Below are 16,398 nucleotides of genomic sequence, written 5' to 3'. Positions count from 1 at the left end.
ATTCGTTGTGCACATTTCACAACATTAAATTGTTCCTTTTTTGCTCATCTATTGACCGTTCATTTGCGCCCCCTGTTGTGGGTCCGTGTCACTACACTTTCACAACAGAGAAGATAACATGTCATGACTGTTGGCTTGTCATCGACTTTGGAGCTTGAGTGAGGTGTTTTCCTGTTTCGACGATGCTTTTTATTTTCTAATTGTTCAATTTGATGTGATGCAGTTCTTTAATGAAGACATTCATTTTCCATGATTAATTAGAATAAAGCAAAAGTGGCATTGCTTACCTTCAAATACACATTTCATGAAAAATAAAGGTTTTTCTTTAGGTTTTTACTACTGTGCTGTAGCACCTTGGTGTTACCACTGCTCACCCTTTGTTCCACATACAGTAGCAGAAATTGTACCACACAAGAAGTCCAAAAGAAGAAGACAGCTGTTGTTAGCCCAGCATGTCTTTCCCATTCTGAATCTGTATGACGGTATTAACATACTGTGAACCAAATGCAAAGATCAAACAGATACATTTATCCATTATGTATGCATAACATGATCAGACATGTTGATATTGCTTTTACCTTGCAAAGTCAACCTTTACTACAGTATGACCAGTCTCATGAGCCCTTGCATTGACCTTTGAAGTGGAAGTTGGAGCAAAATAAGTTAATGCATTTGGTTTGTAATGTTAAAATTTAGCCACTGGCCAGGTCATAGTACATTTAGATCGATGCAGGGGTCTGTGTATAGATGTAGGCATATCATTTAGTTTAAAATCAATTTTCGCTTGTCGATTAAATGTTTCATCCCTAATATGTGTGTATGTATATTATATATATGCTCTGAGTTTATCCTATGGAAGCCTTGAGGACAGTTTCAACACTTGTTGCTGTAGTTTCTTAGCCTGCACTGGGGAATGGGCACCTCCCTGTCAAGACATAAGCTCCTTTTTTATTTTTTATTTTTTTTGTGGTTGTGGCAGTGAGTGTTATGTAATATGCCACTTTAACATTTGTCAGATGTTGGGTGTTTCATTGGCTTGACATATATACATGGTATATGAAAGCTGTAGTGTTACATTTCCTTCATAGTCATCCTCATCCAAGCGGTCAGTGAGCACTCACGCCCTGTGGATTGGAGGTGTTGTCATACTGTCACAGACCACTCCCCTTAGGCTAAGAATGTCACAGGATAAATGCTCAGAATATTATTGGATTAATTTGCACAGGAGATGAGTGCGCACACAAGCACATTTGAACGTTGTGTGCAAAAAATAAAATAAAATAAAAATGCATTGCCTTGTCCGCTGGGTGTGCACGTTGCACGCGTGAGTGGATTAGTATCTGCCTGAAGTTGTGAGTTTTTGTTTTATTACCCAACAGACACGTGCACAGATCACCAACCTGCTCCTGGAGATCACCGACCTCAGATGTTTTCCCAATTCTCCTTGCTGCATCCATTCCTACTTTAAGTCAAGTATCGTCTGCAAATCAAGAACGAGAAAATACCTCACTTGACCAATCAGCTGTTGTTGTAGAAAATACACACGGGAATCATAGAGGGTAGGTGATCTGCAGGAGCAGGGTTGATGACCTCCCCGATCCCCCACCACCCTTTTAGGGTTTACCCATTGAAGCATGTCTAACTTCTTTGAGCTCTTATCAATGATGAACTAATGCCGGTCTCAACCATGCAACCTCACAAGACTGTCTGTCTCCCTGTGTGTGTCTTTTTTTTTTTAAACACATGCATGCACACTCAGTGCATTTTAGCAATTGTAAAAGTCCAAAAACACTGAGGGCATGTGAACTTCCATGTATGCACCTGCTGTTGACAGACCCTTACAGACATGGAAAGATTAATTTGGCCATACATGTCTGTCGATGTCCCCTTCTTGAGCTGACATCCCATTTTCACCTCTGAGTTCTTATATCTTTGCTCCATTCACCTCTCAAATGTGGATTTATTTTTGCAATGGATTCTACTGACACATTCTATCACATCTTGCATTGGCATTCTTGGTGTTCTTCTCCTGTACAAAACATGAAACTAGAGTGACACACTAAGTGGAAATCAGATGAAATGTCAGTGACTTATGGAAACAAATACGTGTGTATAATCATACTGGGCAGAGTCGTACTGTGTGTTCTATGTGCAGTTCTGTGCACTGAACGGTCACATGCATACCATATGATTCAATACAAATACATGTATTGTGACACTGCTACTGAATGGGTGTAATTTTTGAGCAGGTGAACATTGGTAAAATGTCTTGTCTCAGTGACTGTCAAATTGTGGCAGTTCCTGGGGAATAGTCTTGGTGGTAAATCTTGAAGGTATAAGATGCTGCCACTACAGTTGTGCAATGTTTAAAACTGTTGTGGAAGGTTTCTCAAACTGTTGTCCTGAAATCGTACTTGGTTTTGTTGCAGTCTTGAAGGGAATGCTGATCACTATTGGATATTTGTGTCGAATTGGGGTTCTAGACCAGTTATGTTATTTTATTTTTTTTTACCAAATCATGCGGCATCATGGACATTCTTGTTTCATCATAGCTCCATCTTTTGCAGTCTTACTAGACTTTTGATGGTGGCTCTTGGTTCAGTCATGATGAATCATCTTCTACGTTGTGATGTTGTCATGAGTTGATTTTTATACAGGATGTAGTCAAGTTTCACCACAACGTAGACATGGTCATAATTCGTGAATGCTGCAACGGGGCTTTCAAAACTTTACCCAGTTAGAGTTCATTGTATGTTGTTGGATTACATTAAAATTTGCTGATCATCTGAATAAATTAACAAAAATATTTAGCCACCAAAAAACAAACATCGTTCAATATATAAAACAATGGTTAAAAAAATATCATAGGCCACCGAACTGTAAGTGTTGTAAGTGTCTAAACGTGTTTGCCCATGTTAGCCGACGTATCCCAAATTGTTGCTGTTCTGTTTACGATGTCAATCCAACTGTTAAGTAAAGTGAAGTTCTGACTTCTGTTTGAGGTGCGGTGCCATTCAGAGATGCGTGTGGTATCTGTTCCAGAAACCGTCCTGTACACCGGCAACATTTCCTGTATATTCGTTTTGTAATTTGTGTCGGTACCATAGCCCAAGCAGAGGGTCACCCCTTTGAGTCTGGTCTGCTTGAGGTTTCTTCCTCAGAGGGAGTTTGTCCTTACCACTGTCTCCTGGGTGCTTGCTCTGGGTTTGATAAGGTTTAACCTTACTTATTTGGTGCTATATAAATGAAATAAATTGAATTTAATTGAAATTGACTTACATACTGTGTCATTTTAGTCCATAATGTCTTTTTTTATTACAGTACAGCACTGTGGCTTACTGGTTAGCACTGTTGCCTCAAAGCAAAAAGGTCATGGGATCAAGTCCCACCTGTGGCCTTTCTGTGTGGAGTTTGCGTGTTCTCCCCTTGTTTGTGTGGGTTCTCTCCGGGTGCTCCGGCTTCCTCCCACATCCAAAGACATGCAGGTTAGGTGGATTGGAAACTTGTAGTTGTCCGTAGGTGTGTGTGTCCGGGTGTGAATGTGTTTGTTTGTCTATATGTGGCCCTGTGACAGGCTGACGTCCTGTCCAAGGTGTACCTTGCCTCACGCCCTATGACTGCTGGGATAGGCTCCAGCCTCCCTCCACCCCTGTGACCCTCAATTGGAGTACACGGGTATAGAACATGGATGTATTTTAACCTAAAAAAAACAGTCCCTTTAACCACTATAAGAAATGCTCTCCTGGCTTCATACATTGACCTGCAATTTTTTTTTCTTTTGCCATTTTACTTAGGAAACATTTGTTTTCCACTAACAGCTGTTTGGCTTTTGTTCAGTTTGCTAATACCTGCTTCTTACGATGACGCGATGTTTGTTTTTCCTCTTTTGGTTGCTCCTCATTCTCATTAGTTACTAAGAGACGCAAGGCTCATCTCAAGAGGCTGGACCGCCGCTGGACCTTGGGGGGTATCGTCAACCGCCAGCAGAGCAGAGGTGAGCACGGAGTCAGCAGGCTCACACACACACACACACACACACACACACACACACACACACACACACACACACGCACACACACAAGCTTCTCTAATCGCACACTAATACTGCTGCACAAATTGCGCAATGCACACTCCCTCTTTGCCTTTCTTCTCCGTCTTTCACCATTTTCCGGTCACTTCATAAATGCCTTGTTGGCACGAATGTCGGGTAAGTCATCGTCATCCGCACGACTCCAAACATCAGTCGCTGACGTATATGCAAAATGTGTTTTATAGTGATGAAAATAAATGGATAAGGATTCCAATACTAGAAACAGTACAGTCACAACTAAAGCAAAACTTATTACAGTGGTCCCTCGTTTAAAAATAACCCGCAATAGGTGAAATCCGCGAAGTAGAAAGCGTTATTTTTTACAATTATTATAAACTTTTTAAGGCTGTAAAACCCCTCACTACACACTTTATACACTTTTCTCAAACAGGCATTAACATTTTCTCACTTTTCTCTCGTGTGTAAACACTCTCAAAGTTCAAACCTTAGTAGAAAAATAAGACCAACCTGTTTTCAGGCCCAAACATTTATTTGAGAAATAAAAATAAAACGTTTTCCTATAAATAATTATGATGGCTTTTAGAACTAACAAATTTAATTTTAATGATCAACCTACAATGTTGGACACATAAGAAATTATTAATAGTGACTGACCAGTATTTCACAGTTCCTCTGATTGCGCCTCTTCGTCCTGGCGCCGCTCCGCTGTCGCGTCTTTTTCCACTGATTGACACCTCGGTGCAGGTGTCATTTTCCGAGTGAAGAACACAGTTATGAGTAGTTGTTGGCACTCTTTTTTCTTCTGGGCGAGAAGATTCTTATAAACAGACACGCAGAACGGTGCCGCGACTGGCCTGCTTGATGAGGACACAGAACACAATGCGCTGTAAAAAAAAAAAAAAGCATGCAAAATTGGACTAAAAAAATCTGCAAAACTGCAAGGCCGTGAAAGGTGAACCACATTATAGCGAGGGACCACTGTATCTCACATATATATATACATATGAGGTCTATTAGAAAAGAAACCACCAGTTTTATTTTTTAAAAAACTATATGGATTTGAATCACGTGTGATTACATCAGCCAAGCTTGAACCCTCGTGCGCATGCGTGAGTTTTTTCACGCATGTCAGTGATGTCATTCGCCTGTGAGCACGCCTTGTGGGAGGAGTGGTCCAGCCCCCTCGTCGGATTTTCATTGTCTGAGAAGTTGCTGAGAGACTGGCGCTGTGCTTGATCAAAATTTTTTCAGAAACTGTGAGGCACATCCGAGTGGATACCATTCAAGAAATTCAGCTGGTTTTCTGTGAAAATTTTAACGGCTGATGAGAGATTTTGGATTGTTTCTATCTCTGTAAGGACTTCCCACAGAGCGGGACGTCGCGCAGCGCTCCGAGGCGACGTCGTCATCCTGTTTCAAGCTGAAAACCTCCAAATTTAAGCCTCTGTTGACCCAGGATGTCGTGAGAGAACAGAGAACTTTCAGAAGAGGTCGGAATCAGCAGTTTATCCGGACATTCCACTGCTAAAGGAGATTTTTTTAATGAAAGACATGCGGACGGATTGGCGCGTGTGCAGCGCGCCCGCCACAGGAAAAACACCTCCGTATTGATAACCATTTGTAAAATCCAGGCGGCTTTTGGTGGCTTTCAGTTGAGTGAGTATCTGAGAAATTGTTTAACAGCAGGGCATGTTCCAACTTGTCCTTAAGGCTTCCAACGGAGGTGTTTTTCCTGTGGCGGGCATGCCACGCCAGCTGCGAGCCGATGCGCCAATCCGTCCGCACGTCTTTCATTAAAAAAATCTCCTTTAACAGTGGAATTTCCGGATAAACTGCTGATTCCGACCTCTTCTGAAAGTTCTCTGTTCTCTCACGACGTCCTGGGTCTACAGAGGCTTAAATTTGGAGGTTTTCAGCTTAAAACAGGATGACGATGTCGCCTCGGAGTGCTGCGCGATGTCCCGCTCCGTGGGAAGTCCTTACAGCGATAGAAACAATCCAAAATCTCTCATCAGCCGTTAAAATTTTCACAGAAAACCAGCTGAATTTCTTGAATGGTGTCCACTCGGATGTGCCTCACAGTTTTTGAAAAAATTTTGATCAAGCACAGCGCCAGTCTCTCAGCAACTTCTCAGACAAAGGAATTCCGTCGAGGGGGCTGGACCACTCCTTCCACAAGGCGTGCTCACAGGCGAATGACGTCACCGACAGGCGTGAAAAAAACTCTCGCATGCCCACGAGGGTTCAAGCTTGGCTGATGTAATCACACGTGATTCAAATCCATATGGTTTTTAAAAAAAATTATAAGGTCGGATACTTTTCTAACAGACCTCGTAGAGTATGATTCATGCAGGATCACTGCTTTACTGCCGTTGGAAGTAAATGAGTGTTTAGGAGGTTCTGTTTTTTTATTGATTTCATAAATAGATGGGTGTTGGAGTGCCACTAACCATGTGTGTCATTAGCAAGAGTTGAGCTTCCACCTGTACATGTGCTCATAATGAATAATTAAATAAATTAACCAAATCTATGTGTGAGCATGGTTTTAAAATCTGGCAAGAAAGTGCAGTTGCATGTTTTTTTTTTTGTCGTCCTTGTTTTTGGCAACCAAAATATTCCAGTGCTTCTTTGCCCATTATATTCAGATTTAAGGTGGGTCAAACTGTGTGATCCATGTCGCAGTTTTTTTGGACAATACCACTTTCAAACTATGGTATATTATGAAGAAAGTGATTTATGCTGAATTGCAATTATTTTTTGTTGTCTTGCACCAACTGAAAGTTCCGGACAAGCCCCAAATTACAAATACAGCTTCTTTTTGTTCAACCTAACAAGCATTGCTGTTTCTTTTTGACAGTTCACATAGTCTTGTCATAGGGGGCGTACAGCGTGAAGCTTTGGTTTAGTGAGAATATAGTCTGACTCCCTTACCCAGTACACACCTTCTACTAAAAACAAATAGTAGAACCTCAGATCCACTTAGCTGGCCTCATTCTTCCACAGTCTTACAAACTTCATCTCCACATGGTAAACAACCTCATTTACATCCTTACTTTTCAGCCAACAACAACTGGGCCTCCAGTATGTACTACTGGGAGCAGCATATTGGGTGGCCATGAGTCAACTTTGACTGTAAAATGTAAAACATCGCTCCATCAACCTTGGACGCTCTTCAACTCACAGGGAGCAACTAAATAATTGAGCTACGTTCAACAGATTTGGATAATTAAAGCTATTCGACTCTCGCAGCACAAAAGCAACAACCTTGACGGCCGCCGAGCGCTGTGAATATAAACAACAGTGTAACAGAGCTGCTGCTGCTTAATTAAAGTAAGCCTCCCCATGTTTTAAATTCTGTTACACTTTAATGACTTTTGCATTCTGCTTGTAATACTTGGAGAGAAAAAAAAGCAGCAGCAAAACAGGAGTTTGCTCATTTTTAATGTTTGCATTTGTCAGATCTGTGTGTTGGGTGTGTATCAGGCCACACATCGCCAGGCACATCAAACTACATAACCACTTTGAGTCCTGGAAAGCATGGCAACCACTGGTCCATCCCCACTTCTCAAAAGTAACCATCCATCTGCCACAGTCAGGTGAAACGTGGGTGTCCCCGTGACCTTCTCGAGCCACTGAGATCCTCCACACTGAGGCACCAGTGTGCTGGATCATACCCAAGGAAGCGCGCCACATGATCAAAATGTCACAGCTGATGTTAACCTCAAGTGGTAAGCTTCAATGGTCCTAAATGAGGCATACCTGGAAGAAGAAGAAGTTGCAGTTCCTTGAGTGGCCACTTGAGGCTGGTTCCAAAAATGAGTAGATTCTCAACGGAGCCCATGTTAAAGTGTTCAACTTTAGAGCAAAAATAAACATGTTTCCAGCCTGGTCAAAAAAAACAAAACAGTTTTGGTCTCTGTAGATAGTTTCTGTCTCCATGACAGCTGCACGGGGGTGAATGTTTTCTAACTTCTGAGTTAAAGACATTTCAAGCTGTGCATAATTAGGGGTGTGGTCACTTTGAATGAGAACTTGTGTGTGTCCACTGAGTAGTGGGGAACAGTGTCTGTCCTTTATGCATTTTATTACAAATGCCTGTTATAATATGGAGTTGATCCGGTCATTAAATGAGGCAGGTCCCGATTCAAGGTCAGGCTTTTAAATCAAGGAAATACGTAAGCCTAATTGGAGCTGGGGATGCCCTGTAGATCGTTTGGCGCCTCCTGGCTGTAACTAATCTGTTACATACGTGTATCGGCTTTTGTCCGTTTCATACGTGTATCGGAATTTGTCCGTTTCATACGTGTAATGGACAGCCCAGTGTCACATTTTTTTTCGTGCTCCCGTCATGAAATGAGTCAAATTTTTGTGACTTTTTTTTTTTAACTCACTATTAATAACCCTACTCCTACACCCAACCCTAACCTTAACCATAACCAAACCCTACTCCTTCCCCTAACCCTAACCATAACCACCCCCTGCTTCACTTTTAATTTCATGCAGCCATCACAGAATGAATTAGAATGAATTTGTGCTGCCGTGACGAAAATAAGGGAGTTTTCTTCACAATATCATGAACCAATAGATTAATGTGTATTTCATACTCCTGAATCACAACATGCCGTGAGACGGGTTGATAATGGAATTTGTCCGTTTTATACATATAACAGAATTTGTCCGTTTTATACATAGAGAGGATTTTCTCTGTTTTATACAGGATTTTCTCCATTTTATACATATAGCGGACTTTGAATATAATGGACAAAATTCGTCAGTCCACCTGAATGCATTATATGCAAGTTTTACTGTACTTTATAAATAACTTATGATTCTTCTAAAAGAGTGCATTATTCCATGAAGTAGTTAACTTTTCATGGTATCATAATACTCATATAAAAAAGATATGATACAGATCTCACGATATGTTTGTCATGATAAGTGATGTATCGTTCCACCCCTTCATAGTTTTACTACGTTTGTGGAAGTTGTTCCCGGAACTTTGCAACCTCCTTTAAACATCTGAAAATGCTCCGTTTTCCATTGTCATATTAAAGACTGGATTGAGAGGCTTGAGTAGACCAGCAGGCGACAGGGCAAACATTAGTGATCTGTCAGACCACATCAAATACAATGTTGAGTCCATTGGGACTGTATGTGCTTTTAGCCTGGACAAGTATTCAGTAACTTGCACTACGCTGCACAAAGTTTAAAACAAATGTGGGCCGTTCGAGGAATTCAAACTGTTGACCTATTAAAAGCAGTGGGCTTTGAAAGGATTATCACTGCAATATATCTTTCACGTGTGACAGATACTGTAGGAGGTCAGGCAAACAGTGCCTGGCCAAGTCTGCAGGAGTGTTACCTAAATGGATAAGTCTCCCAAAACTGTAAAGACTTGGACTCAATGAGCGGCTGGAAAGTGTGAAAGTGGGGCAGCAGTCCAATCTTTGGACTGGATTTAATCACACAGACCTCAGTCTCTACAGAGCTAGGATGAGTCACCCGGCTAACTGTCGCCACCAGAGAATGAGGCCATGAAACGCTTTTGGTGACTATGATCTTAAATTGCAGCATCACCCTGTAGCACAAACATTCATAGGGACTTTTTAAAGAAAGCCTCTTTTCAACCATGTGGGATTTTATCGTTGGTGGAAGCTCGTTTGTACGCTCCTTCCACAATCATTCCATATTCTGTGGTCGCCTTTGAGGTGTGTATGGCTTTAATCCCCCAAATGGATATGGTTGTGTTTGTGCATTACAAATTGGAAGCAAATGTGATTATTGTAGCTTATTCACAACTTTTTGTGATCATCCCTGATGGATCATCCCTGCACTGAAAGGTACTGTACCTCTGCATGCCTTTGCACAGCCCCATTCCACTATGTTATATTTATTTGACAGTGAACATAGTTTAGCCCATTTTGTCTATTTGACTCCTTCACTTCTTACAGAAGTATTTTTTCCTTTAATTTTTATTGTTGTTTACGCACCAATTACTTCTTCTGGAAGTATTTTTTTTATACACCAATTACACCAGTTCATATTCCTTGTAAATTCGATTCTGAGTATTTTGAGACTGATGCAGTTATATATTCAGATGTACTAAATTTTACAGCACCCCTACTTGTGGTATCAATGTTTGTCCGCCAAAGTTACACATGCTAACTGAATATTAGAGTAAGAATACAAACTGTGTGAAGGTGGTTTAAGAAACCGTTCTTTGTTCCATGGCTGTCTGGTTTAGCATTGGTGAGTTCATGACAGACCAGGAAAAATTAAAATACCAACTGTTGGATATATATGAACTACAGTGTTTGAAAGAGTTAACCCTTTGAGTTTTCAGTTCCATCACATGTGATCTGAAAACAGAGACAGATGTACTGTGTATATAAAATAAATCACCCTGACAGTCGGTATCACCTGGATTTCATATGGTCCAAAATGAAAGGACTTCATGCATGTGGGCCAGAGAGTACCTCCAGCAACAAGTTCTGTCTTTGGTTGATGTAAAACCAGCATTGGTTCTCTGGAAAAGCAGGAAAAGCCAAATGCTTGACCTAAGATTTGAACCGTTTGATGCATATTTGAAAAACTAGTAACAGTAAGCAGGAACGCTTGAAGTTGAGCAACGTATGGTTTCTGGCATATTACTTTTCTATTACATGTGATAGATGACTTCTTCTACAGTTCATGAACTTTATACCATGAGATCTTGCATGCCTCACAGATACGATGTGACTGGAATATTTTGGCCCTTTATCTTTGATAAATTATCTTCAAGCCATGTTGTACATCACAGCAGAAGAAATGGCAAAGTCGTATCTTGTCCGGTCCATTCCCACAATGTTCGCACTCAACACGCTTTGACATTTCAGGCAGCATCAAAGAACGATTTAGAGAACTGCTGTTATCACGAAGCGATACCCACACATTTTGTTTTTCTTCAAAAATTCTTTGGTTTTGAATTATGTGATATGCATGGGATTAAATGTGTACATCAGGTTTCTATATTATGCAGCATTCTCCATTTTTCACAGTTTTATTTGCAGTGGATGTGAAGGTATGGTGGGTTAAAACATGATTATGGCCTAAGCAGGGTGTTTTATTTTGAAAATTAACTATATGAAAATTCAGTAAGGTATGTCTTCTATAATACATTCCAATTCTAAAGTAGAACTCTACTAGTGTATACTAAGGTATAGCTAAATATAAAAAAAAAGAAAAAAAAAAGAGTAGAATAGAGCAGAGTAGAGCCACTTAGGTGCCTGGTCTTGAGAATCAGGGATGGTCAGTTTAAATATGTTTTAATAATTTTAATTAATTGATTAATTAATTAATTAAACTTTAATATGTCATTCATATGGTGACTTCCTGCCTGACACGCCCAGGTCTAGTTGTAACAGATTGCTTCTCACATAAAAAATTCTATTTGTTACGATTAGACTAAAGAACATAGTTAGGACCAAAATGCAGGGAGTATGGAAAAAGACAAATAATTTATTGCGTAACAGCAAACGATAAATATGCACAAAGTCCAGGAAGGAGACATCAGGGCGGAGAGACACTGACTTGACTAGAATGCTTGATGGGTGTGAATTATTGAACCAGGCGGGTGGGTGAACCAGCACCAGAACCAGGCGGGTGCCACGGAGCTGATAGGTGGTTGGAATGTTGAAGGCACAAGAAACGAGAGGTCAAAAATTCACGACTGATCACAGAGAATATCATACAAGAATAGTGTCACAGAGAAAAACACGGAGGCCATGTACCAAGCAGGTCAAGCCGAGTTTCTGGTGATTGTAGAGAGGCAGGACCGCGGTATAAATACAGATGCTGGTGATTGCTGGCAGGTAAGTGGAATCAGCTTCGTGAAGCGGCACCTGGAGAAACAGGAAGGGAGGGGGAACAGAGCAGAAACAAGGCAGCACAACAAATTTAGAATAATTAATGGCGAAGATTATAATTAGTTGGATTATTTTTTAAACTACCTCTTAGCCCTAATAGAAGAATTGCTTGCACATTTTAAAAGCTATTTAAAAAGTAACGATGCCCGATATCCTGTTCCTGATATCAGTGCACATTGACTAAATAGTCTGTGCACCACATGCAATGTGTTCTTTCTTTTCTTTTCACATTTCTGTCTCTGTTGCTTTTGCTTACATAAAATATTCAGCACGCTCTCACTCTTTCAGTGAAACTCTCAAACATTGATCTGCACTATTTATTAGTTGAAAGACTGCTGTGATTTCTACAGTCAAAAAAAAAAAAAAAAAAAAAAATTGTAGTGCACTTTATAGAAAGTGCTCTGAGGCATTTCAGCTGGCTGTAAACTACACACTGCAAACAAACAAACTAACAGCTCCTGGACCAGTAGCTCTTTTTCCACCACAGAAAATCAGCTGTTGATGAGGCTTGTGTTAGTTTTTTGCATTAGTTCCAACTTTTTCCATTCGCGATCGAGCCTCCGACTGTCTGCCTTGATCCGCCTCCACTCTTTGGTTGGTCAGACTTGGGTTGAATACTAAACGTGCAGGTGTTCTATACTATCTGTTTGCAACAGGGAATGAAGGCTTGAAAGTTAAGATAACCACAAGAAAACTATTAAAATGGTCACTTTGAGCTCATGCATATAAAAAAAAAAAAAATCAAAAATGCATGGTTGAGATGTCAGTCTTCTTCCCTTTTCTATTTCCAGACCACGTTTTTTAATTTTCTTGGTGAACGGTGGCACCGCTGTCCTTCCATGATAATGCATGGCTGCACTTTCAGTAAAACAAGCGCTGAGCCAGGTTTTACAACTCTGTGCAGACGTCTGAGATACCGTTTGATTTAGTAAAGCCGGCACAGGACAGAAACAACGACTGATCACGTTGGATTTATGTTCTCCGAGATTCAATTTGCTAATGGAGGAAAGCAGCCTGTTTGCTGACGCCGATTGTCTTTCGAGGACACGATCCCGAGATCGACACAATAAAATAAGGACACGCCCTGGACTAAGATTAAATTACTGCTCACCTCCTCACTGAATCCCTCAACTTTGAATACAAACCAGGTCAGCATGTCTTGAACTCTTTGGGACGGTTTGTTGGCTGCCGACAATGAGGTGACCTCATCGTGCGCTCGGCCAGGGCGGCGTCCCGCGCTCAGTAGTCCGATACGAGGCGCGGGTTCATCCTTTACAGCAGGACTAATCAGATTTATATAGTCGTCTTGCTCAACTCGCCGTTCAGTCCCTGCAGTGTGGACGCCGGGACCAAGGCACACAAATAGACGTGATTCATTTCTGAGTCTGTCTATTCTTCTTCTCTGGGATCTTTGTGTAAACACAGCAATTAAGATGAATACATCAACTGACGCACAAATGCACACATTTGTTATTCCCAGTCTATCTGCAAGTATGAAGTCCACAAGCAGTGCAGTTCCCTCGGTGCAGCCTTCAGAAACAGAAGCAGGCAAACATCTCCTGCACACGCCACGTGTCCCGCTTGAACGTTTGAGACTTCAGCTGCATGAACATCTTGAAAAACAAAATCATCATTTGTTAACGCACATGCAGTGAGTCACTCACCTCAGAGATTACCCCGAGCCTCCCATTGGGTTTGACAGTATTGTTCCCACCCAAAATCACATTCAGCTGCATCCAACCCACCTTTCTTTGTTTCTGTACAGTTGAGCCTTCATCACTTTCTTCTACGTGATGTTTTGTTCTGGATGTCTGGTGGAGCTTTTAAGTAACTTAATTCTTCAGACTGCACATCCTGATTGCAGCGTAGAAAATAAGAGCAAAAATAAAAGTAGAAATAAGTCCTATTCGGGCCCTGACGCCCTTTGGGTTCGGTGCTTATCCCACGCTCAACTCTCAATGCCTCGCTCTCTTTCCATTATTCTTTTTCCATTTCTAGAGGAGAAATATGTGACGCTCCAGCCGTACACCAGCCAAGGCAAGGATGAAGTCAGCTTTGAGAAGGGGGTCACCGTGGAGGTAATCCAGAAGAACCTGGAGGGTTGGTGGTACATCAGGTGAGCGCTGATGCCACCTCTGTGGTGTCATGTTTAAAAATAAAAACTTATTGGTATGACGGAATTCTCAGGATGTCCTAGAGAGCAGTTTGGTCGACTAAATCAAAGAATTTGCAAATGCAGCGCTGCTGTTATTTACCTGTGTGCTGGATGTGCACTCACAGAGCGAAGATGCTTGTCGATGGTTGATGTCTTGGATGTATAGCCAGGCTGTTGTTGTTGCTGCTGAGTGGCAAGTAGCTGATATTGAATCCTGTTAAGAACAATCCTTGCAAGTACCTATACTGGCACAGAGCAGTGTTATACCCGTGTTGTTGTTGCAGTCCAGGTGATCAGTGGAATCAGGAAGCAGACAGCCTGTTTGGTTCCTACGCATCGCACGTCCAACTCACTCTGTCTGGGTGCATTAGTAACTCACTGTCCCTCAAAGGAAATGCTTTTTTCTAAATTAAAAATCTGAGTTAAATATGTTTATATACACATCATCACTATCCTACTAAACCAGTTTGCCCCTTTCACACCAGGCCACCGTAGAGTTGTGTAATGCGGTGTACTGACTATGCCGAGCTTATACAGCCCTACGTGACAATACGCTGATGGATCCAAAGGGGTCCGCGAAATGGAAACTAAACATGCTTAAATTTTTGCGGACATTTGCCGTACAGCGCTGTGTCCAGTGCTCTGCGCAACACTGCGCTACTTTGGCGCCTCCGCATTTGCACTGTACCCTACGCCAGTCTGGGGAAAAATCCCTTTAGGTTTTTTTTTTTAATCAGTACATACCTGCATTGCTAGATTTTATTCATCCTGCTGGACTCTGCTGGGCTTTTCTGAATGTGAAGCTTCAAAACCAAAGAAGAAGAAGAAGAGGCTCCCCAAAGCTTCCCCCCTGCACACAACATATGCAGCCATTCCTGCATAATAGATATGCAGTACAGTGCAACTCTACGCAGGCCTGGTATGAAAGGGGCTCAACTGAAATAGTTTGCTATAAAACACAGTGGACACGTGTAATTTGCTTGGATCAGGTGTTGCTGATTTTTGTCGTGCAGGATCCCACAGAACAGCGCGCCTGCTGATTGGCGACACCGTGGCTATCACGGCATCAATTTCCTGCCACTCTCATTTGCATAATGACTTTGAGGGATAAACCATTAAGGCATGCCATTCTGTGCACATCCTCAATGTGTGCTCACTAGGATATTGGATACGTGCCTGTGTTTGAAGGTTTGCACACATGCATGTTGTTTACTCTGCAAGCGTGTCCTTCCTGCCTGTTTGTTTGGTTCCATCTCTTGGGGGCTTAAGTGTGGAGTTCAGAGGCACAGCTGATTGCCATCACATGCTGCTTCGTGGCTTCTCGTGTGCACACACATGCACACACACAGTGATATGTGCACAAACAGATCCCTGTTGCAAAGGGCGCTTACGTGTAACACGCCGTCATCTATGAATTATATGTTTACACGAAGCGTTTGTTCAGACTAACCCGTTGGCCCCCTCGGCCCTCGCTGCAAAGCAAAACAAACAATTTGAGCCCATTGTCCAACGAGATCCATATAATCCACCAGTGCAACCTCACTTTTTATTTACAGAGAAGCCCAAGCATGTGGGTTTTTTTAACTTCTTTGTGGCCATGAAGCAGGAATGACATCACATCTCCTGAATAAAAAAAAAAACAGGCCAGATTTAGACAAAAATAACTGAAATCGCACTTAGTGTTTATTAAATTACCGGAATCAGCATTAGAATGTGGAGCAACAAACTTTCTCAAATTGCCCACACGCTTTTGGAAGCCCGTGTTTTCAAATTTAGAATAGAGTTTTTCAACATAGACTTATTTGTTGCATATGTTGTAATTTAACATAAGAAACAATATGGCTATTCAACTTACCGTTACCCAAGAAATGTCTGTACAAAATAAAGAAAAAAAAATTCATTGACACCTGAATGTCAATTTGAGAAAATCAGTGGATGACGATTGTCATTTGTTTATTTATTTACGTATTTATTGATTTTTACCCTTCTGGGAGGCCATGGGAGCCTTGAACATTCAAGGTCAATGAAAATCTTTGCATATAAAATCCCATTTCAGCCCTTTTGGAGTGGCCTAACAGTGCCTATAGAAAAAAAAAAGGTTTTGGCACTGTGTCAGATACCCCCAGCTACTAAAAACTATTGATTTGAAATGTTAAAATAATTGTTGTGGATCCCTTTGTCTGAAGTCTACCCAGGTCTATTGAAATCTATTCTAGTATAGAATAGATTCCAATAAAAATCAGGTCATAATTGAAAGATTTGTGTTTCATATCAATCCATAAATCAAT

At 41.3% G+C, this 16,398-nt stretch overlaps 1 protein-coding gene across 1 annotated transcript in view; it reads left to right on the top strand.

Annotated features, from left to right (window-relative positions):
• Positions 1-16,398, top strand: part of LOC117525510 (SH3 and PX domain-containing protein 2A-like) — a 249,494-nt gene that overhangs the window by 220,227 nt on the left and 12,869 nt on the right. The window contains 1 exon segment of the mRNA XM_034187367.1: positions 13,954-14,071. Within this exon segment, the coding sequence (XP_034043258.1) occupies positions 13,954-14,071 (118 nt within the window).

Source organism: Thalassophryne amazonica, chromosome 15 (genome assembly GCF_902500255.1).
Source record: "Thalassophryne amazonica chromosome 15, fThaAma1.1, whole genome shotgun sequence".
NCBI lineage: Eukaryota > Metazoa > Chordata > Actinopteri > Batrachoidiformes > Batrachoididae > Thalassophryne > Thalassophryne amazonica.
Note: the sequence above shows the minus strand (reverse complement) of the source record. Positions and strands in the feature narration are given on the sequence as shown.